Consider the following 24,738-nt stretch of genomic DNA (forward strand, 5'->3'; position numbering starts at 1 on the left):
TGACCGAAAGCTGCATGCATGCATGCATAAGTTCAATGCGTTCATATATTCATGCAGAGAAACTGAGGAGGTCAATGAGTTAGCGGTATTGGTGACTTCGATTCTTGCAAGGGAAGAAAAATCGATGCGTGGTCTTTGTCAAGTTAATTGTATATATGCTGAGTTCCTAATTAAATAGTGAAAAGGGAAACACGATAATCATACCAACTTGCAAGCTTTTGAACTTTGAAAACTAAAGCAACTTTGGACCAACTAAACCGACTGATTAAACCATTCTTGTGGTTGTGGTCGACTGGTTTATACATCACCAAAACAATATTGTTGTCTAGCAGACCATATGTAGATATAACCTAGCTCCTTTAAGTTTTTAGAAAAAGAATGAACACGTAACCTTCAAATTTCCATTAGGGTTTCATCATTTGTCTTTTTTCTTCTAGGGTTCTAGCTAGCTAGCTTGAGAATATGTATGTCCTAGATTATACATAATCCACAATATAGAAAGGGGTCGATATATATATCAAAGTAAGAGATCTCCATTTTGCACTCATATTTGTTTGTAAGTTAATTTGTAACCCTACTTATGCATGATATAATTCACTACCTTTTATTTCCATTTGTCTACTTCGACCATTCTCATCACAGCGTGCGACATGTGATAGTATTGATGGCTGTTTTACAAAAGCTGCCATGGTAAAATTAAAAAGCACTTCTTTTGGTAATATAATAATGGTAAAGCAAATTGTGATCAAGTAAGCATAACTTAGTAGTCAGAAAAGCATAATTAACTCAGTAGTCAATTCTTTATCCTAAAGAAAAAGGAAAGTCTGAAATTTGGTTCAAGTATATAATTAGGGCACAGTTATGTTGGGGTGCATTTTTGCTCACCCATACGAACTATAAGATATGCTCATCACCATTTTCAATGCTTGCCATGTTGATCCACACTAACTATAGTTAAGCTTTTTTTTAATTTTTTTAATTTTGCTTTAATTATTTTTGTTTACTTCCATATATCTCATTTCTTTTTAAATATTTTATTAAAACTTAAAACATACCTTTTTGAATACAAACAGTGGGTTCGGCTCTAAGTGATGAGCCGACATAACCGGAGCTGCTAAAGCTTAACTCTTTATCTCCTTCGCAATCTCTCCCTATTACGAAAACCTTAATTCTAGCCCTACCCCCCAGTTGCGAACCGTGTAATTCTAATAAAGACGTCGAATATGAAAAAAATACAAACAACTCAACCATGCGCACGCATCTTCTGGTTTTCCATCTGCTATTTTTGTCCGACTACAAAAAGGTATGCAACTCCCATGTTTATTTGCTTTTTAGGATTATTATAGGATGCCAATATATATATATATATATATGCTTTTCTTAGGATTATTATAGGGTGTTAAACTATATGCATTTTATGATTATTATAGGGTGTCAATAAATATGCTTTTTAGGATTATTATAGGGTGTCAATTTAATTCAATATTAAGTAATTTGATACTTATTCAGATGTAACACCAAGATGAAGAGTTTCATACTCCATCTTCTAGTGATGCCAAAGAATCAGTTGATTGTATACACTTAGATTCAGATTCTGAAATCTTTGAAGTATTGGATCAAAATGAAGAAAAATGAGAATTTACAAGCGACGTTGGTGATATTTTGCTGGGGATGACTTTTGATAATGAGGATGATGCATATAATTACTACAATGCATATGGTAGAAGGGTTGGATTTAGCGTGAGAAAGAACAGAGAGAATAAGGACAGGTCAGGTGTGCTAAAGAAAAAACAATTTTGTTGTTCTTGTGAAGGTTTAAAATAAAAAAAAAAAAAAAAAAAGAACTCCAAAGAAGAAAAGAGAAGAAACAAGATGTGGTTGCAAGGCAATGCTTGAAATCAAACTTAATTTAGAAAGGAAGTTTGTTGTGACAAATTTTGTTGTTGAACATAGTCATGTTCTTGTTCCGGCATCAAGTTCTCATTTATTGAGGTCACAACGATTAATAGGGTCTTCTCAAGCAAAATTGATAGATCAAATGCATTCTGCAGGACTACAGCCATCTCAAATCTTCTCATACTTTACCACAGAAGCAAGAGGGTCTCAAAAACTAAACTTTATTCAGTCTGATTGTAACAATTTGATAATGAGAAAGTGCATCGGGGTTCTTAAAAAGGGCGATTCAGAATGTTTGCTTGAATATTTTAAGAAAAAGCAAACTGAAGCCAAGTCATTTTTCTATTCTCTTCGAACAAACGAGGAGAATGAAATATGTGGTTGTTTTTTTTGTGATGGAAATTCGAGGCGCGATTATACTATATTTGGTGATGTTGTGTGTTTTGATACAACATTCAAAACGAATAGATATAATATGGTGTGTGTCGCAGTAGTTGGTATCAATAATCATGCATGATCAAACCATACTTTTTGGATGTGGTTTGCTAGATGGAGATACAACAGATGCATGTGAGTGGCTGTTCAAGGCCTTTTTACAAGCCATGGATGGAAAAGCACCAAGAACCATATTTACAGATCAAGCCCAATCAATTGCTGCTGTGATTAGTGAAGTATTTCCTAATTGCCACCATCGACTTTGTTTGTGGCACATATATCAGAATGTTGCGAGGAACTTGAATCATGTTTTCAGCGAGTTAAATCATTTACAAAAGATTTCAAAAGATGCATATATGATCCGGAGACTGTTGAAGAATTTGAATCAAGTTGGAATAAGTTACTTGATGATTATGAATTGAGAGGAAATGATTGGCTAGAAGGGATATATCTATTACGTGAGAAATGGGCACAAGTTTATGGTCGAGACCACTTTTGTGCAGGTATTACTCTTGACCAATTCCTATTGTATTATTTTCTACATATTATTCACAAGTTTCTTTTTCCACTATACTATGATCAATTTCCATTTTTTTTTCTTAGGTATGACAACAACACAAAGAATTGAAAGCATGAACAAGTTTTTGAAAAAGTATTTTGCTCGAAACCTCCTTCTACAAGAGTTCGTGGTCCAATATGATAAAGCAGTACCAGATCGAAAAGAAAAGGAAAGACAAGGAGAAAATGCAACTAAACAGAAATGGCGTAGTTTGTATTCTGATTGGAATGTGGAGATTGAAGCAACAAAGCAGTATACAAGTAAGATTTTTTATTGTTTCCAAGAGGAGGTTAAGAAAGTTTTAAATTTGAGGCCACTGCAATTAGAAAGTGATGATGGGAAAACATGTACGTACACAGTAATGAACTCAGGAAAACGAGGAATTAATAGAACACTTATGTATGACCTTGCAAATCAAATAGTATTGTGCAGTTGCAAAAAGTTTGAGTTTGAGGGGATTCTTTGTGCACATGCTCTAAAGTTATACTATGATTTAGACTTGTCAAGTATACCATCCAATTATTATTTGAAAAGATGGAGCAAGGATGCTAAATGTGGTATTGGATTTGATTCTTATGGTGAACCGGCTGTGAGTAATTTAGACTCATCTTCCTTGGTTCAGTATAGTGAGCTATCTAATATAGCACAAAGAATCATAGCAAAAGGTGCAAAAAATAGCCAAAAATGTAGTTTTTTGAAATCTGAGTTGTTAAAGTTGGAGAAAAAATTGGATAAGCATGGCAATTTTGGAGAACAAGATGATGGAACAAATGATGTAAATTATGTTAAGCATGTGACTGAAGCTGAGAAAAATCTTAAGATCCAAGATCCAAAAGTTGAGAAGTCCAAAGGTCGGGGCAAAGGTAGAATGAAGAGTGCCTTGGAATCTAATCAACCTAAAAAGAAAGGTTCATACAAGAGAAAAGGTTAGCACGTATTTGGCTTGTTTTTATTTACTATTTGATTCACAATTTGCATTTGTCAATGTAATTATTATTTTATTAGTTTAATAGCTTTTAAAGAATCCAATTCAAATGCATATGAGATGAACGGACCATCAACAAGATATGCACAAACTCAGGTTTAAAGTTTAGCAATTTTTTTTCATGAATGTTTTATTTATTTATTTATATTTTTGTTCATTAGCATTGTTTTAATCTATTTCTGATGGATCAATTGGAATTGGTATCTAGGGACATAATGGAATGCCAAGTCAAAACCAATTCAATATGGCACCCGTAAGTCAAGTCACACATTTTCCCTATGGATTTCCAATTGTTCCTTGTGTTCAAGGGACTCAAAATCCACCGGTTCAAGGGATTCAAAATCACCAATTTGGATTTGAAGCTATAAGTCCCATGATGTCCAATTACTCATTTATGTATCCTCGGGTTTGTACCTTCATTGAATGTACTATATATATAGTGTACTATATTTTTGTTCTCTAGTTTCATAAGTAATTTTTTTTTCTTTTTATTTATTTGCAGGAAAACATTCAACCAATACCTCTGGTAACCACTCCTCAACTAAAATTTTCAAATCCATCAACATCAAACATTCAACCAATACCTCTGTGAACCACTCTTGAACTGAATTTTTCAAATCCATCAACATCTTAGATCATGTTGTAATAGAATTTAGAGAAATTTTTTTTGGAACGACATCCTCTGAAGTGGAGAATATTCATCCTTCTAGCTTTGTACAATTTGATTTTGATGAGTTTCATCTCAAATAATTATATTTTGTTGGATATTGACGAAGTGAATTGATATAATTCGTATATCCATATAAAGTTAGAATCATATGTAGATGAAAGATCAAGCTCGCATATTTTAATTACCATAAAAAATTGATTACACATTTTTTGATTACCATAATCTCTAACTAGTTACAGATCCTATTTATGATAAAAACTCTTTACATGATCATACAATAGTAAAGATCCAAGTCATGGATGTTTACAAAAAACAACGACTATGAAGGTGTAATCGACATTGGGGTTTTAAGTTTATGTTTATGTTTTTTAAATTGAAATGTTGAGTTTCCAAAAAAAAGAAAGAAAAGGAATCAGTTAAGTCTGTTTGTAAGGAGTGATAGGGAGAGATCGCGAAGGAGATAAAGCTTTAAGCTTCGGTAGCTGCGGTTCTGTCAGTTCATCACTTGACGAATGTTTGGCGGGTCGGCTGAAAGGCCTAAGCCGAACCCACTGTTTGTATTCAAAAAGGTAAGTTTTTAGTTTTAATAAAATATTTAAAAAGAAATGATATATATGGAACTATGGAAGTAAACAAAAATAATTAAAGCAAAAAAAAAAAAAAAAAAGAAAAAAAAAAGGCTTAACTAGAGTTAGTGTGAATTACACATGGTAAGCATTGGAATGGGTGGTGAGCATACCCTCTAGTTAGTGTGGGTGAGCAAAAATGCATCCGTTATGTAGTGACAAATTTATCCTCATTTCATCCCAATAATAGTCTGCAGAGCCAAAAAAACATTTCTAATTTATTCTGTCAAGCAGTTTGTCGAACAATTAACCGACTCTTACTATTGTATGCTTAACATACATTTTCGCTCTTTAATGCTATTTTAATGGTGTCTTTAGGTAATTGTTGTTGTAGTCAATCATACAAAGAGCAACGAGAGCTGGCAAAATCCCATAACTAAGAGGAACGAGCTTTTGCTAGCAGTGAACGATGCCACGCTTTCGGATTAGAAGACTACTGCCCCACAGAAGATAAAGCATGCGGGTTACAATATAAACAAAAAAGGAAGGATAATACTAGAGAAATTAAATTTTAAACCAAATTTGTAAATCAAATGATGTGTCACTAATAAAAAATAAGCACGTCAGTCGACACTTAATCAATAATCCAATCATCTACAACTACATCATTTAGTTTGTAAATCTAATTTAAAAATTTTAATCTCTTTAACATTACCCTAAATTAAATTAAAGAAGTGAGGTAATGTGCACTGACCGTAATGTATATCATCATTAATTCTTCAACCTTCATCATCCACGTTCACGCTGTAATATTGTACAATGATAGTTAGGGATAATTTGGTAAATTTAATTTTGTAGAAATTAAAACATAATGTGGGTTGATAAAAAAAATACATAATGTGGGTATTAACAAGGGACAAGGATCCTTCTCGGATATTCTTTATGAAAATTCGGATATTAATTAATCGTGTATGTTTATCATACATCATGCGCTCATTTTTCGATATGTACTATTTATAATTTTAAATTAAAAATTTTAAATGATTTCTATACGCACTATGTACGATAAACGAACACAATTGATTGATCATCCAGATCCCCATAAGATAATTTGGAAAGGATCCTATTCCATTAACAAGTAGCTTAGGTTGAACTTTTATGCTTAAAAAAGTGAACTTGATGTGATTTTTTTTTTTTGTTTTCAAAGTAATGGAAGAAAACATAACGTGTGTGTGTGTGTGTGTGTGTGTGTGTGTGTGTGTGAGAGAAGGTTTATGTACACCTCCTAACATTTTTTTTGTCTTAGTTTCATCAAAGAACTGCTAGTGCGGGATTCTCCACAAAAACTGATAGTCAAACTGCTCTCAAATTCTATATTATCCTCAACATCCCATTCACTTACGAGGAAACTTCCTCGTCAATAAGTGCGGAGTGCCTGGTGGCTAATGGGAACCTTCCTCTTCATATATAATATTTTGTCTTGTCCTGCTTGTCCCTCTCAGAAACTGCAAATAATTGTCCTTGCCTTTGCATATGCTTGCCCTGCATTCATTCATTGCAATAACCAAGAAGCAGAGAGTTTCTCTAGATGGATGCTTTCCGAGATTCTTCTTCCTCCTGTCACCGGTGTTCCTATCATGCATTCTTGAGTTTCAGAGTCTAGGATGTTGTGCGGAAGCGTCAAATATGAAATCAATAAGCTAATACGGTAAAATATGACAAGATAAATAATTCAAATGACATAAGGATTTATATTGATTCGACGTAAGCTTACGTCCACTTCGCGAGGAAATTCCACTAATAACAAGATGGAAATTACAAATAAAGTTTAATTCTCAAATCTCAAACCCACGTACACCCAATAGCTCTCACACAAACAAAGAACAAATGGAGAAGAAGAAACACATATCAAAATCCCTCTCCCAAAAACTATACAACATAGCACCAATATCTTTGATTGAGTGATTACTAACAAATGTGGAGAAGCAGCGGCACTTCTTCAAATGGGAGAGCCGAATGTTCCCCCTGTAAAAGAAAATAAAAGAAAAAAAAAAAGATAAAAAAACAAATGAAGAAGAAGAAACACATATCAAAATCCCTCTCCCAAAAACTATACAACATAGCACCACTATCTTTGATTGAGTGATTACTAACACATGTGGAGAAGCAGCGGCACTTCTTCAAATGGGAGAGCCGAATGTTCTCCCTGTAAAAGAAGAACCAGGATCCTCTCCGGATCCATTTCCTAGGATCCTAGGGATTTAGCAATCGTGTTTATTCATCGTATATCGTATGGTCAGAAATCATTTAAAATTTAAAATTCAAATATGAATAGTACTTAACGAAAACTGATCGCACAATATAAAATAAACGAAAATTAAGGGATTCCTAAAAAATAGTTCCGGAAAGGATCCTGGGATTAAAAAAAAAAAAAAAAAAAAAAAAACAAAACAAAACTCTCGGCTGCTTATTATGCTTTTGGTGCTGCCAACCAACCTTTTTCCCAATTCTTTACTCTGCCAAAAGCACAAGCCCATGTGCAAAGAGGAGCGGACCAGCACACCCGTGCCCTCTGCTTTCCTTCTCAAACAACACATCATGATTGCTGTCCTCGGGGATCAGGATCCTTCCTGATCTAAGAATGAGGATTCTCATGATCAAAAAGTGTGAACCGTTAGATAAAAATTCAACGGTTATAATTATTATAACATTAAAAAGACCTCCTGTTTAGCTGTTGAATTTTCATCCAACGACCCATACTCCTTGGTCATGAGAATCCTCATTCTTAGATCAGGAGAGAATCTTGATCCCTCTTTTTCTTTTCTTCTTTCGGCCGCACATTGCTCTCTCTACCAAAAGATCACACTCATTCTTTTTAGGGACTTTTAACAAAATATTTTCGATATTGTTTACTTTTAACGAAAAATCATATTTTTATTTTTACTTAGTACTATTCAATATACTTTTAAAAAAAACTTTCCATTAAAAATAAATTTTTTTTGAACTTTCAGTTAATTTTCTTTATTTTTACCCAAAGAATGGTGCTCACCGAGAAAACCAATTCTCTGCCCTTGAAGTCTTGAACAATGCCAAAAGAAAATGAATCTAGCAATCCCTTTTTCTACAAACATCACCATGCCTTTTACTGTTCTTTGCAATATTTTATTAGCCGAAAGTTTGCGAAATTATTTGGCCACTAATTCAACATCCCATTCACTTGCGAGGAAACTTCCTCGTCAATAAGTGTGGAGTGCCTGGTGGCTAATGAGAACCTTCCTCTTCATATATATGTCCCTCTCAGAATCTGTATATAATTGTCCATGGCCTTGCATATGCTTGCCCTGCATCCATTCATTGCAAGAACCAAGAAGCAGAGAGTTTCTCTAGATGGATGCTTTCCGAGATTCTTCTTCCTCCTCTTACCGGGGTTCCTATCATGCCTTCTTGAGTTTCAGAGGCCCGGACACGCGCAAGGGCTTTACTGATCACCTCTATGGAGCCTTGGAGCGAGAAGGAATCCACACGTTTAGAGACGATGATGAAATCAAGAGAGGGGAGAATATTGAGTCGGAGTTAGAGAAGGCGATACAGGAGTCACAAGTATCGATAATTGTCTTCTCCAAGGACTACGCTTCCTCAAGGTGGTGTTTGAACGAACTTCTGAAGATCGTGGAACGTAAAAAAGATGATTGTAGTCATGTGGTTCTGCCAGTTTTCTATTATGTGGATCCATCCGATGTCAGGAAGCAGACTGGTTCTTTTGCTGAAGCATTTGCCAGACATGAGGAGCGATTCAGTACGGAGATGGACAAGGTGGAGAAGTGGAGAAGAGCTCTTGGAGATGTTGCATCTTTGGCAGGCATGGTTTTAGGAGATCGGTAATTTCTATTCTCATTACATTCTCACGCTAATTGAAAGTGTCTTTTAAATTAGAAAACTAGATTTTAATCTCTAAATAAGATGAAGTTTAGGAAAATATTTTATACAAGATTAAAACTCTATTTAATGTCAGCGTATATATATTCAGCATCTCTTGTTTTACTTATAATTTTATGAAAATATTATAAATTTTAATTATCATTATGGTAACATCTTATATAAGAAAATATTTTTATAGAGATTTTTTAGTACATATGTTTTTGCATATTTTCTTATCTGCCACTAATTCATTACAATATAGTTAGGTACAAACATTTTGGTACACTGAGTTAGTATAATATGTTTAGATATGGATATTTCGGTAAACTAGTTTAGTATAATATATTTAGGTACTGACATTTCGGTACACTAGTTTAGTATCATATAGTTAGGTACAGAATTTTCGATTTACTTATGCTTTTATATATTTTCTTATGTGTCACTAATTCACTACAATATATTTAGGTATGTGCATTTCTGTACATTAATTTAGTAAAATATATTATGATGGGAACGTTTAGGTACACTAATTAGATAAAGTTAAATAAAATTCATTAAGTTAAATAAAATTAATGAATTAAAATGTGTATAATAATAAATTTAAAATTTAATGTAATAACATTAAATAAGTTATCTATTAAATATAAAAACAAAAATATAATATGAATTTGAATTAAGTACACATTAAGGCATTAAAATTAATATTCAATCCAACACTAGGTTTTTATTAAATTTTAATCTTCTTGAAAGATTAAAGTTCAAAGACCCCTATAGAAAACTAGATTTTAATCCTTGGCAAAGATGATTTTTAGACTAAAACCATGAATAAGATCAAAATCTAATTTTTGTCCATTGATACATTAATAACCTCATTTATTAATTATATTTTAATTTTTTTAATTATTTCTCTTTTTCTTCCTAATTTTTAATGTATTAATTTTATTTCACTATAATTTTCATTTTCATTTCATTTATCGTAATATATTTTGTTGTAAACATTTAGATACACTACTTTTCGTTATACAATATATTTTGATGTACTTTGTCTTTTTCATTTAGGTACATTAAATTCATTATAATATATTTAAATACACATTTTGGTACATACATTTCAACACAAACATTTAGATATATTAATTCTATATAAAACATTTCGGTACTAATATTTTGGTGTATATATTTTGGTACATACATTTATGTACATTAATTTAATATAACACATTTAGGTGCATATAATTCGGTACATACATTTCAGTTTAACATTTAAATACATTGGTTAAATATAATGTATTTCGGTACTAACATTTAGATACATTAATTGAGTCTTTCAAGTTTGAAGAATGTTAAATAAAATTAATAAATTAAAAAAAAAAAAACTCTTTTTCGGTCAAAAAATAAATTAAAATTTTGTATAATAATACATTTAAATATTTAATAGGAGACATTAAATAAAATGCACATTAATTATTTTGAATTAAGGACACAACTAGGGATTATAATAAATATGTAATTTAACATCAGGTTTATTTTAAATTTCAATCTTTTTGAGTGATTAAAGCTAAAAAACCCCTTTTAAATTAAGTAAAAGGTTTTTTTTTAGTCAAAATGATCATGAGATTTGCATAACTCATCACTTTTAAATTAAGTAAATCATTTTTTTTTTTAGCCAAAATAATCATGAGATTTGCATAACTCATCACTTTAGTCCCTGAGATTTAAAATCAATAGAAGGAGTCATTGAGATTGTCCACCATCAATCATTTTGGTCATTAGGTGAAAAATTAAGTTAAATAAGGATCAAAATGATAAAATTATCCTCAATTTAATAAACAATAGGCCAAAATTATTTGACCAAATTGAGGGAATTTTTATCATTTTATCCTTATTTTATGGAGATTTTTCATTGAATGATCCAAATGTGGACAACTTGGGACCAATTCTATCGATTTCAAATCTCAGAGACCAAAGTAAGGAGTTGTGTATTTTGGATAAAATATATCAAGTAAACTTGTAGATGGCAGTGAAGCTTGAAGTTGTTCGATTTTGGTTTATATGCTCCTATGCATACTGCGATTTTGGTTTATATTTTCCTATCAATTTTGGTTTATTTGTTCTCATGCTTATTTATGCGTCTTATATTTCGATTCAAATGAATTACAGGCATGAGAGGCAGTTCATCCAAGATATTGTTGAAGAGATTAGAAAAATGGTGGATCCCCCAGCTTTAGACGTTGCTCACTTTACAGTTGGAATGGATAATCGTGTGAGACGCCTAAACATGTGGTTACAAGATGGATCAAATGATGTTGGTGTAGCTGTCATCTGCGGGATGGGTGGAATTGGCAAGAGCACTATCGCGAAAGCCGCTTATAACTGCAACTTTGGTAGATTTCAAGGTAGCAGCTTTCTTGCAGATATACGAGAATCTTCAGAACAACCCAGTGGTTTTCTTGGCTTGCAAAGAAAACTTCTTTCAGATATCCAAAAGGGGAAAGCAAAGAAAGTATACAATAAGGACGAAGGAACAAGGAGGATCAAACAAGCCGTGGGCCGTAAAAAAGTTCTTATTGTTCTTGATGATGTGAGCAACCGAGATGAACTCAATGCAATTCTTGGAATGCGAGAGTGGCTTCATCCAGGAAGTAAAATTATCATAACAACTCGACATGGACATTTGTTAAATGCTCACGATGTTTTTGAAAAGTTCAAGGTTCCAGAACTGAATGAGTACGAATCACTTGAGCTTTTCAGATGGCATGCCTTCAGACAATCCCATCCAGAAGAAGGTTACATGGAGCTTTCAAGACATGTGGTACAGCACTGTGAAGGGCTTCCATTAGCTCTTGAAGTTCTGGGATCTTCTCTATCCGGAAAAAGTGTAGAAGTATGGCAAAGTGCATTGCAGAAGTTAGACGTGATCCCTAATGACAAAATTCAAAAAGTTCTGAGGATAAGTTTTGATTCTTTACCAGATGGTCATGACAAAAATTTATTCCTTCACATAGCCAGTTTCTTCACAGGAAAGAAGATGGATTATACGAGTACAATGTTGGACAGCTTAGAGTTTCACACAAGGATTGGGATTGAAAATCTAGTTGACAGATGCCTAGTGAAAATTGACAGATGCCTAGTGAAAATTCAAGGCTCGAACAGGTTGGTCATGCATCAATTGGTGAGGGACATGGCAATGGAAATTATTCGTGAAGAATCACCAGATGACCCTGGAAAACGTAGTAGAGTGTTGCAGAAAGATGCCTCTAATATTTTGAGAAAATTAAGTGTAAGTACTATGTTTTTCATGTGTATGTATTTTTAGTTATGATTTGCTGTCCAGTACTAGTTATATACTTACTCAATGATCTGATTTGTTAGCAGGGTGCGGAAAATATTAAGGGCCTCATGCTCAACCTTGCTAGCAAAAGATCGTTTGTTGGATGTCATAAAAAACGATGCCACGATGAAGATTATGATGGAAATTGTTCAAGACGACGTCGGCTTAGTTTCCTCGCTTGGAAGCCAATTAGCTTTTCATCCACAAACTCAGCTTCTGCATCAAATGAGACAGATTTCGAAGCTGAGGCGTTTAGAAGGATGCACAATCTTGAACTTCTCATGCTCAACAACGTCAACGTCAGGGGAAGCTACGAAGAATTTCCAAAAAGTTTTTATTTGGAAAACCTGGTTGTTCTTGACATGCGAAATAGTAGCCTACAACATGTTTGGAATGGGATCAGGGTACGTAACTCTCTCTCTCTCTCTCTCTCTCTCTCTCTCTCTTTCTCTCACACATGTCCATTATATCTTCTTAAAAATTGATTAATACTTATTATTGAAACAGTTTCTTCCGAGGCTGAAAATTCTTAATCTCAGTCATTCGCATGGCCTTAGGACAACCCCCGACTTCTCAGGACTCCCTAACCTTGAGAGATTGACTCTTAAACATTGCATAAATTTGGTTGAGGTTGATGAGTCCGTCGGATTCCTAGAGAAACTTCTTGTTTTGAATCTAGAAGGCTGCAAAAATCTCATGAAGCTTCCAAAATTGAGATCTATTCAGGATCTTATTCTTTCTGGTTGCTCAAAGCTTGTGCTTGGTGCCAATACGACTGCCACAACTGATCACTTACCTAAATCATGGTATTCAATCTGGTCGTGGGTGTCGCTGAGAAAAAATATTGAATCAAGCAGTTTCTCATTGGCAAGTTTACCGCATTCCTTAACAAGTTTACGTCTGGATCGCTGCAATCTGTCAGAGATTCCGAGTGCCCTTACTATGTTGCCTTCGTTGGAGTACTTGAATCTGGCTTTCAATCCAATTACAAGCCTACCAGAGAGCATGAACAATCTTGTTAAGCTTCTCACTCTTGAAGTAGCAAGTTGCACAAACCTCACAATAATTCCAGAGCTCCCACATAGTTTGAAACATTTGAATGGTAGAGGTTGCACATCATTGAAAAGAATAACAAATTTACCGAACTTGCACATATCACCGGCCACGCTCCCACCTCCCTTCTATGGCGACATAAGGGACTCACATTGCTCAAGGTTTAACAACGTATTATTGACCTCAGATTTATGGTATTGTGGGAAACTAGTTAATGCTCATAGCTTGTTCAGTACACTAACATTGAGCAGCTTTGACATAAAAGTCCTCAAAGATATCGATCTATTCGATTTGAGACCCAACGGTGGCATTGAGGTCCAAAGGAACAACTATTGTGCAAGTAGGCGCTCCAAGGTTCTCTCTCTCTCTCTCTCTCTCTCTCTCTCTATACTATGTACAAGTGCTTAAACAATTAGATTGTAATCACAACATCACCATGAAACTGCAGGGAACTTATGAATGCGCCATATATAGCATTTTTCTCCATGAGAGCAAGATTCCAGATCGGTTCAATTACAGGAGCATGGGTAACACTGTTTTCTCTATTATTGTTCCTTCACAGCCTAATATCAAGATCGTAGGTGTAAATGCATGTGTATTGTATGCCCCGCAATCGGATCGAAGCCGTAAGCATTTCGCTTCGTTTCAACTTAGGAATGAGACAAAGGGCATTATGTGGGGATTTTTGCGGGCGCATAAGGTTGAATGGAAAATGATGAACGAAGATATGTTATGGCTAACCCATTGGATTATGGGGAACAATGAATTGGAATGCGGGGAAGAAGTGTGTTTTGAAATCACAGAGCAAGAAGGTTTCGTCATAAAGGAGATTGGAGTCCAGTTTATGTACGAGCAGCAAAATAAGGATAAGGAGGATGTCCCATCAAGTAGTGAAGATGCAATGATCCTACGCGAAAGATACATGCGAAGGGACGGCATATTCGGTTCGATACGGCCCCGTAGCTGCGAGAATGAATCTATGTCAACTGTCGTCTGCAATGTTTATTGCTTTGTCTGTAACCATAAAGTGATCGATCTTGAGAATGACTCCCGCATGACCCCATAGTAACGAGTGCTCTAAACTATTACCCAGTTTAATTCAAACTGATGTTGGTGATGCACAAATCACTAGATTCAAATGTGTATTGGTTGTTAAGCTTCGTTTCTATCTATTTTCAATTTTTCCCTAAAAAATTGTTTTCAATAATTTAATATACAAAATTTCATGCCAAACAAGTTCTTGCCTGTATAAAGTATGAATTTAAAACCCGTTTTTAAGAAAAATAAAGTTTTAGAGCTCAACTAGAAAATAAGCCCACGCATTGCGGCAGGAACCAACTGTTTCAGGCATAACTGCATGAATAAGACACATTTCATGCATGAATAAAAATACAAAATTTAAAGGATAAGAATTGCGAAGATTCTTAGGTCTTAGTTCGGAATGAAATAGCTCGTCTCACCTCCATATATTACAAAATCTTAGTCAATATGATTTTGCCAGAGCCACCGAATGTTGAATATATATCTGTTGAATATTCTACTACCATCAACATTATAAAGGTTTCTAATTGAATCATACACGCGGCTATGAGCAGTAGACAAAGGATTTCAAAATGATTTCTTGACTTTTTAATCAGGACATGCACGAATATAAAAATGGCAGAGGGGATTAAAACCATACCAAACAGTAGAAAATCAAGTATAAAAATGGTACTTACCTTGTGAATGAGGACATGCAGACACATGATGGATGAGGGACAGCAAATCCCGCATACACGAACCTAACTTGTCACTGTTTGCCACCCCCACCCCTCCCTATCTCTCCCTGCAATCCCGACGATTTCTCTCACTGTCACCCTCCCACTCCCGAATCGAATATCCGCACAAAATCTCTCTCTCGGTTTCTCTCACTGTCACCCTCCCACTCCCGAATCGAAGATCCGCACGAAATCTCTTCTCCCTCTACAAGCGGCATGGCCGCTGTCCCTCTCTGTCTGCCCTGACCATCAATCCCAATCCCAAAATTAAGATGACAAAAATGCCCTGCAACCCTTTAATTCTAGCCGCGTGATCCTAACCCTAGATGAATATTTCCGTCATTTGAACACCCAAGGTATCTCATCAAATGTGGATGTACCCGTCATAGTATGAATCTGAGAATTTCTCAGTTCCAACTCTCGAAATTACTGTGACAGTATTAATATATCATGTGGAATGAGGTGGGATTATGGTAAGATAGAACTTTAGCTGATGGTAAACAACATTTGGGAATTTGATGTAAGCCGGCTGCGAATTCCAAATGTTGTTTACAATAAGCTAAAGTCTAATCTCTGATAAAAAAAAAAATAATAAAAAGCACACCTCAAACTGATAAGGACCATAATTTTCAAATGACACTGCTTTTCAATGGTTACCATAAAAAAAATAATAATAAAAGAACTCATCATTTGAATTATTCATGACAAAACTAATTTTGATTTGAAATATGATGGCCAAGAACAAATCACACTGCTTTTTAGTGGTTACCATAAATTTTCAGAAGTTACAGAAGATTTTTTATCAATTGAAAAGACAATGGTCACATATATCTACAATTAACCACCAATAAGTGTGATATATTACATCACAATGCAATAGCAGCTATCCAGGATGCCATGCCATTTATACTATGACAAATCACAAAAGTGACAATTAAAGGGCACCTAACGGACACCCCCATCTCTCTCTGCAATCGCAGAAATTCCTTGAGTTTCGGGAAGCAAATGGAAAACGAAATGCTTTTCCATCCCCTACCCATACCCATACCTCCCTTACCCGTTCCCTTTACCCTCGCTGAAAATCCTCCCATCTCTCTCTCTCTCTCACCCTTGTCCCATCTCTCTGTCTGCAAATAGCAGAAAAGAAACCCTAAACAAATCCCTGAAATCCCTCGCCTAAATCCTCCCACATTTCTCTCGGACACCCCCTATCTCTCTCTCTGCAAACCCTAAACCAAATCTCCTAAATCCTATCTCAGACACCCCACATACAGCCAAGATATTAAAGCAATCTCTACATAATACTTTGGAACTATGAAGCAAAACGGTACTTACTTGTTCCTTGTTCAAAACCGTTGGTGCCACCGCACATTGTTATCAATTGTGGGTTGATCAAATCCTTCATGGCTTAGACTGCATGAAGAATTAGAAACTAAAAGATGAATATATGCTGTAAATCATCATATAAATGTAACTGCATTCAAAAAAACAAGGGAATGAAAAAATTGAATTCTATTTCATCGGTTTATAACTGCATGAAAAGTTACATTGAATGCAGACTCAACCAATTTCCCCAGTCATTGTTAACTGAAAATCAATACCAAACCCATAAATAACACCATTGAATTTGGCAAAACCCAAAAACAAAATACAAAAATTTACTCATATAATCACAGAAAAACATGAAATTTGAGCACCCATTTGGCCAAGTTAAAGGATAAAGGCACTCACATCATCGTAGTACTCTTTGGGAAGATCTTCTAATACTGGTTCTTCCTTTTTCTTGCTCTTCCTCATAGCTGCCATAAAAAACCCAGAGAAGCACACATTCAGAAAAGAAAAGGTCCAAAACTGCCACAAAAACCAAATGATGTGAGTGAGTAGTGAGAGGTTGTGTTAGGCACCTGGAACACGTTTTGGTTTCAACTGAAAGGGCCAGAGCGTTGCATGCGAGGAAGATGACGATAGGATTCCAGAGGCAACATCCACATTCTTTTTTCTTGGGTGAACTAACCAAACCATATTATATACTAAAACGACATCAAAAATCATTCACAAAATCACAACAAAATAGAACAAAAACATTCACAAAAGAATTCCCCAAGTTTTCAAATGGAAACTAAACATTTACATAGCCTATATAAAAAGCCAAAATATAAAAAATTAATCAAAAGGTTGAGAGAACTCACATCCCAGTAATGCTTATTGCTGATATTAACACCCACTGACACCAGCCCTTGGTTTGTGGAATTCCCACGCCCAACTCCATGACCTCTGTCTCTGCCATCCCTCTCTCCATCACAACCATACCCATTTTCGACCCACCCCTCAATCCCGACACCAACCCTTGATTTGAGGAGGAAAAATCAATCCAACCACCCTTTTCGCAAGCCTCACTCCTCCCTCTCCCTTCCCCTCCCCACCAATCCATGCCCATCTACCTCGTTGTAGCTCTGCAACCCACGTTTTTTGGCACCAAAAACTATTTCCTAGGATGATGTGACAATTTACCAAAGTCAGAAAATGCATTATCTCAGTTTAAATTAGTTTTAGTTTAGGTTGGTAGCATATATGATCCCCGTGCAGCAACATAGAATACTTAGTAAAAGTTGCATTTCTGAGAACAAATAACCAACATGCTTGACCGAAAAAACAATGCAGATGCTTTAGTAATACAAAATTACAGTTTTATTCAAGTTTCTCAGTCACAAACTAACCTTCCTTTGTTGAGCAGCAAGGAAGAGGGGGAGAAAATTGATTCCTGGAGGAGCTTTTTCGTTCAAACTAAGTCGAGCTGCGAGGATGAAGGGTCGAGGATTGTTCGTGAGCTGGTGTTGCGGATATAAACGTATAGAAATCTCCACTGTCTCATAACAAACACAAATCGAATATGATCACCATGTCACATTAATTACCTAAAATTCAAAATGTTATATACATTAGTATGTTGAACAAATTAGTTACATTTCATTAAACTAAAAAATTTACAGAACATGAGAAATAAAGAATTTGTATTGTTTATACGAAAATAGAATAACAAGAACATCATTGAGTCATTGACTACCATTTTATTCGGTAGTTTCCTCCAACTGCAATTGTTGACAAACATAATAGACAATGTTTTTTAGCGAATTATGGACAAAGCTTAATATTCAAATGCAATGAAGTGGAAAACAAAATCCAATTCTAGGACGAATTGAATCCTTATTAATCCTTCCTGTTCTAGTACCTAAGAACCAATGAAGTGGCAATATATGAATATACATGCTATAAGAAACCATTCATTTGTAGATGGTATTGTGTCACTAATATTGTATTTAAAAATCTACCCATGATAAAGATGCAATATCTAGTTTGGTAAAAAATCAAAACGAAGAGTTAACAAAGGAAAATGATTAAGACGTTGAAATACAAAACTGGATTCTTTTACTTGGTAAAGACGGTTCCCCCACTGGCTGTCTGAAACCACAAACACTTTTTTACATAGAAACTTTATAAACTAATAGATTAAAATAAATCTAAGTGTTATAAACGAAAAATCCTGGGATTGATAGCAATGGCATCAACAGTGCCACCATATCCCAAATAAATGAATGAAAATATAGTGATTAACGTCCAACTAAGAAGCTCAAGCTTGAACATAAACCAAGGCATAAGAGCTTACCAAACTTTTCAAATGGCTAAATTGTTCATTTAACTTGATAACTTCTTCCTGCAATCCATAAGTAAGATCATTAGATGCGGTAAATAAAACATCACACTTCGTCCATGGCAATCTAGCAGAGAAACCAATTGCATTCAGATGGAGCCTAATTTGTGGAACTACATTTATATGCACTGAAATGCATTATCATGTTGTCATATTTAAAACTGAGGTTTATGCAGTATGCTATCTTTAGCATACACAAAATTTTTGCCCCTCATTTTTGAAGTTCTGCACTTCATAATTTATATACTTTCAGTTTCCCTTCTAATGAAGGTATGGACTGCTTTCCATTTGGAATTTTCGTAAGACAATGTTATGATATTCCTAATTTAGAATGTGTTTCCATTCTAATCAATGCAAGCCCTAAATCATAAATATTGTACAATTAGATCTCAATTACTCCGATGTGTTTGAGCATGTGGCAGGGCATGAGAATCAGAACCACTCCATGTTGTTCTCCGCTTCGTGATTTGGTCATCAAACAATACTTCATTCCCTCCATCCGTTATCACGTCTTCTTGGTGATCATTAGTCGTATTTCTTTATGTTTGTTTGATCATTAGTTCGTCTTCGGATTAGAGTCGATTACGTACCATTTTCCCAGGATGTAGAGCTCGGTGATGATTCCCTCCTCGTTTTGCACCTTAAACGTCGACATTTTAAACCAGAAACCAAAATCAAACAAACATAAAGAAATACGACTGACAGAATCACACTGTAAGCCACCACTCCCTCACTTCCACGGTTCCACCCACAACACCAAAAACAACAATAACAATAATAACAATGTACACTCAGACAAAACAAAAATGCACCAAAGCCCTCCAGTGCTATAACAGCACTTCTAGCACAACTTCGATATCTATGGACTGTTCCTTTCTCCATGTTACAACGATAGTATTAGAGCTCTTACAACATCACAGATGCATGACCAAGAGTGTATTCGACAACCTTTTCTCCGATCCTTTTCATCCGTTGGTCCTAAAGATTGTATTCTTTTAAATTCATCTTCTTTTTCGGTATCAACACACATTTATCACTTCATATGACGAACACAAAACACCTAACATTTTGGGTGACAAATTAGAAGCAACTAATCGGAATCTGGGTACTGAGAATTAAATTACTCTTTGTTCTTATAGTCCTAATGGAAATTACTCATTGATTCACAAAATTAATCAAACTAAAATGCAAGAAAAGCAAAATCAACAACCCATATCAAAATAATATGAAAAGATCCCAACAAACCAACCAAACAATTAACATTTCAAAAAAAAAATTGCAAAGTTGGAGGGAAAGAAGCACCAGAAAAAATATACACGTCCAATGCTTTTAATCTCAAGCTAGAAGTAGGAATAACTGAGTAAGTTAATGAAGGCAAAGCAGAGGGTAGGAAGCAGAACATACCAAGAGACCAGTAGGGCATCCGGGCCGGTCTGCCGATGAACGCCGTGTACTGGTCGACAACGCCTAACGGCGTCGGCCCAGCAAAGAAGTAAAAGTCGAAAACACCCCCAATGACCTTGTAGGTGAGAAAAGTCCCTCTGTAGAACACATCCATGCCATTGCTGGTGATTAATCGTGCTTCTGTTCTTGTTTTCAGTTTCCATTCTATCATTTTCTGTAATGATACCTGGAGTTTCAGCCGCTTCAACCACTTGCAATTCAACAAATGTCTTGCAAATAAGAGTGGGTTCAGTATCATGGCGTGGTAATCATCAGGAAAAAGAGCGATTCCACTCATAAGGGAAGACGATAAACAAGATGAAGACTATCGTCATATCGTCTTCTCGTCTGCTCCTCTATAACAACCTAACCACTAGCAGGCTTCCAAGTCCATATCTAGACCTGTTACTAAGGAAGAGAAAGGTAAAAGGAGTCCAGCTATGCATTGCTCCACAAACTCCATTGTTAGAGGAAGGGATATTCATGTCCTCATCCATCGTATTTTCTTGGCTATTTCTATTTAAGATGTCATCCTTAAATCCGGTTGGATTAGTGCGAGCATCATCTGCAGAAGACAGGTCTTCAATCTCTCTGTTAAACAATGACCTGTGTCTGCTTTCAGAGAAGACACTGCTAGACACAACCTCGTCAACAGAATGCAACCCGGGTGGGGAAATGCAGATGGATGACGGGTCGACATCCATCTCATCGCCAGTAATTTCTTCTCCATAACTCTCATTACATAGGTCATTTCCACGTGCTACCAAATTACTTGGTTCGGTAGCCAGCCACTTTACCCTTGGTTCTCTCAGCTCCATCCCCACAGTTATTCTTATGTAGAGATAATACTTCCTCATTTATTGGATCCTTATTTACCACTTCTTGATTTCGATTGGTGAAAGACGCCACATCCATTGTGGTATCTTTGCTTTCCATATTAATTAGTGTAGCATATCAATCAAGGCCTTGTGGTACTGCAATAGGCTGATAGATGGCGTAGACAACCCTTTCCGGCAGACATTAATAACTTTGAGTATATGTTCACACAGGTTGCCCATTTCTGCCCAACGGCAGTTGCAAATACCGAACTGCAAACCAAGGTTCCAAACAACATAAGTATTCTCTTGGTCGAGCTCCTCAATAACTTTTGCACGTGTACCTTCTATGACAATATTGCAGTCAGAAATCTTCAAAGCTTTACGCCAAGATGTTAAACCACTCGCCCACTCATCTTTCCAATATCATGCAAAATCATCCTTCTCGGAATATTCATCAAGCCAGAAGTAGGAATGCACTTTTGTACCCAGCTTATCAATCAACCAATCAGCTCGTTTGTACACGCTAGGTTTCTTCTCGTTCAATAGCCTAAGCTTTAGTTGTTTGTGGTAGAACTCCATTGCCGCAGAGGTTTCCTGGCTAGCAAGAGGAATATTTTGTAGTGCAGAAATCCACATCCCTGAGTCAAGAGACATTTTTCTTGCACGTGTTATTCAAGATAAAAGCAAAAGAAAAAAAAGGTTCCTATTTAAAGAGAAGAGGGTGAATGAATTAAACGATACACTTGTTACGTCGTATCATAAGGCAAAATATACCCCTACTGAATATGATAGTGACTAACCAATTCTAGGATACCAGGTTGCCTTAAAGTAATCCATAAAATCTGATTCATCAAAAAAATCTTCTATAAAGTCCTCAAACAAACGGTTGCTTCCTCGTTGTTGACAGATGTTATCCACTGCCTGATGAAGCCTCCTTGATGTTGTAGCTCGCATCTCATTGTCCACACATTTCTTTACTAAGTTTTTATGCCATGCATGACGAACCCGCCAAAAGCTTATCATCACTGAACACTGAAATACATCACTGAGTATATTGAAAAAGAACTTCAGTGAATAAAATTGTCAGTATGAAGACTGGACGAGGACTGAGCAACCAACCTGATGGTGAGCACATCAGCTAGAGGATCATCCACTATGAAACCAGCTAAATTCCATGCAGGATCTTTCGTTTGATCTCTATTGTAAAAAGCTCTCATCCATTTATGGGCATTGGAACTTTCAAACTTCGGAGCAACTATCCACGCTACCGGAATGACCTTGTTGTCTTCATTAAATACAAGGAAACTATGAACGGGATACTAAATAAGGAAAACTAATGAAAATGGCTTGAAAACTTTGAGTTTTAACGATAAGGACAAAATAAAGGGTAATGTGAATAGTACCAGGTTTGATTTTTTAGTGTAAAAATGTGGTTTTTCATTAAAGTGAACAGTACCGTGGGGTTTTCGTTAAAACTCCCAAATAAATAACGTTGCAACAAGAACTAATTCTGTTTCTCATTATTACTATTAACAATTGTAGTTGATAATAAAAGGGTGAACAAACTAAACGGACCTTCAATTTGGTTGTTCCGAACCTTGAATCAGAAGCTATAAGGCTGTGATTGCCAAAGCGAATCATCTGTTGCAACTGCCACTCTGTTTGAATGCCCAAAGTTAAAAGGTCCACATCAGAGAAATCCTCATAGAAGAGAACATGACTCTGATGGTTTTCTACCCACATGTTAATGCTAACTGCAACATCAGCATCCAATTCATATATAGAACGTCGAATGACCCTCTCCTGCCTCCGAACATAACTATGGGTTAAAAGGTCATTGCAATTAGATGGACCACCTTGTTTCTCTACTGATTCATTGTGTCTCTGCATTATACTTTCCACAGAGACCCCCACATATAACAAAGACTGCACACGAAGAAGCAGACCCTCAGAGATACAAGGGGCAAACATAACACGTGCTCCAGCAGCCATCTTATCTTGTAGACCATGGCATGGCGCTCCTTTCCTATCTACATGCTAATCTTGATTATATATGATAAGCGCCACTGAGGGTTCAGCAATTAATCGTTTCACAATAAAGTGGCAGGTACAACCTCTCTTGGTTTTCAGTCGACCGGCATTTTTCTTCTTTGAGATATTAATCCTGCAGGGTCGTACAAGCCCACCCTTCCTCTGGTCATCAGGACCAAAGGAACACCAATATCTACACATTTGAAAAAAAAAAAAAAAAAAAAAAAAAAAAAAAAGATAGGTTAAGCTGATAGGATACAGGAATGTTGTTCAAATCCTATGCACAAGTCATGTTGAATATACCTTCCCAACTTGAACATGTGCTTAAGTGCTTATACCGTCATTTTCATATCAAATTGCCTAAGTGCTTATTACCGTCATTTTCATATGAAGTGCTTATCACCGTCATTTTCATATCTAAATTCAAAAAAATCACTGTCCTAGTTTGAATTTTAAACAAATTCCCAATAGTCACACCTAACCCTTAACTATTAGTTGAATAAAAGGTTTTTCCAATCGAAAAAATGAACAAAAATGGCGGATTTTGCAACTGGCTTCGTAAAGTTGCACAATAATAACAGTAACAGAGGTCTTTTTTTACTCTCAGAAGTACCAAAGAAAGTCAAAAACTTCATATCTGATAACAAGAAAACAAACAAACAAAAAAGCAGAAACAATTTAATTCATGCAATACATTTCCTTCCCAACAACAAGTTCAAAACTTTAGCTAACAATTTAACTGATTTCGTCTGTTTTCATAAATTCTCAGAAATTAACAGTCGAAAAACACAAATTAAAGAGGAAAAAAAGTGAACTTCCTCAAGTTTTCAGATAAGTGAAGTCGCTAGCTTCAGAGACACAAACTGAGCTATATCGAAATATGTATACGTATATTTATTATAAGGGGTAGAAGGTAGGGCTAAGGTTACCTGGTAAGAGAAGGACAGCAGGGAGAAAGAGGTTGTGATGTCTGCGGAGATTGGAAATGGAGAGGGAGGGAAGAGGACTGAACCCCCAATAAACCCTTTCGTTGTATGTTTTTCATTTTTCTACTTCTTGTTATTTTATCCAACTTTGCAGTATTTGCAAAACAGGCCAACTGTTCTACACACTTTTTCTTTTTTACTAAATCCGCTTATAATACATGTATAATACACTTATATATGTATTTAGAAAAAATTGATTTGTATACACTTGTCAATCATACGGTAAAATACATGTTCATATAGGTAAGTATGCAGTTTTCACATTTAATAAAAGGAATATAATGTTGTAAATAGTTGGTTTTTGAACAAGGTATTAGCACAAATAGCTTTCGATGCTTCATTTGAAGTTCTAAAGAAGAATTATCTTGGAGTTTCGTCATCTGCAATTAAGGGAAAGTATTAGTTTCATATCATTCTTATTTCGATTAAACAATTACTTTTTATTGAAGTGATCTAGTTGTTAATTGATTCAATTTCTCCTCTTGTGTTTATGTTTATTGAAATGCAGTGTATTAAAGATTGAAATCCGGATTTGGAAAAGATCATTTGAAACCGGAGTTTTGTCACGCCAGCCAAGTAAC

At 35.4% G+C, this 24,738-nt stretch overlaps 1 protein-coding gene and 2 pseudogenes across 4 annotated transcripts; 2 read left to right on the forward strand and 1 right to left on the reverse strand.

Moving 5' to 3' along the window:
• Positions 1–1,522: 1,522 nt before the first annotated feature.
• LOC137707678 (protein FAR1-RELATED SEQUENCE 5-like) lies at positions 1,523–4,646 on the forward strand (annotated as a pseudogene). The gene is made up of 5 exons (XR_015958153.1): positions 1,523–1,529; positions 1,637–2,834; positions 2,935–3,816; positions 3,904–3,971; positions 4,084–4,646. The product of XR_015958153.1 is annotated as a protein FAR1-RELATED SEQUENCE 5-like (transcript).
• Positions 4,647–8,163: 3,517 nt separating this feature from the next.
• On the forward strand, positions 8,164–14,810 carry LOC148689763 (disease resistance protein RPV1-like). 2 transcript variants are annotated; one of them, XM_088689264.1, is made up of 5 exons: positions 8,164–8,989; positions 11,190–12,309; positions 12,405–12,764; positions 12,868–13,767; positions 13,862–14,810. In XM_088689264.1, the coding sequence occupies exons 1-5, from the start codon at positions 8,499–8,501 to the stop codon at positions 14,477–14,479; spliced, it is 3,489 nt and encodes a 1,162-aa protein (XP_088545390.1). In that variant the 5' UTR covers positions 8,164–8,498; the 3' UTR covers positions 14,480–14,810. The 2 variants fall into 2 exon arrangements, with proteins under 2 accessions (XP_088545390.1, XP_088545389.1); XM_088689263.1 differs by having other exon boundaries at positions 8,301–8,989; positions 12,402–12,764.
• Positions 14,811–14,822: 12 nt separating this feature from the next.
• LOC137708561 (uncharacterized) lies at positions 14,823–24,231 on the reverse strand (annotated as a pseudogene). The gene is made up of 12 exons (XR_015958488.1): positions 24,101–24,231; positions 22,716–23,364; positions 22,260–22,459; positions 21,941–22,185; positions 20,284–21,778; positions 19,470–19,519; positions 18,835–18,882; positions 17,888–18,085; positions 17,360–17,659; positions 17,075–17,179; positions 16,902–16,969; positions 14,823–16,583 (listed from the first exon to the last, which is right to left on the reverse strand). The product of XR_015958488.1 is annotated as an uncharacterized LOC137708561 (transcript).
• Positions 24,232–24,738: the final 507 nt, after the last annotated feature.

The sequence above is a fragment of the Pyrus communis genome, chromosome 17 (assembly GCF_041283825.1).
Source record: "Pyrus communis isolate YQ-2024b chromosome 17, ASM4128382v1, whole genome shotgun sequence".
Lineage (NCBI taxonomy): Eukaryota > Viridiplantae > Streptophyta > Magnoliopsida > Rosales > Rosaceae > Pyrus > Pyrus communis.

Coding starts and splice junctions, on each gene's coding strand:
- LOC148689763 (XM_088689263.1), top strand. CDS start 8,499: ATGGATGCTTTCCGAGATTCTTCTTCCTCCTCTTACCGGGGTTCCTAT. Junction 8,990..11,189: donor GGCATGGTTTTAGGAGATCG/GTAATTTCTATT, acceptor AATGAATTACAG/GCATGAGAGGCAGTTCATCC. Junction 12,310..12,401: donor ATATTTTGAGAAAATTAAGT/GTAAGTACTATG, acceptor CTGATTTGTTAG/CAGGGTGCGGAAAATATTAA.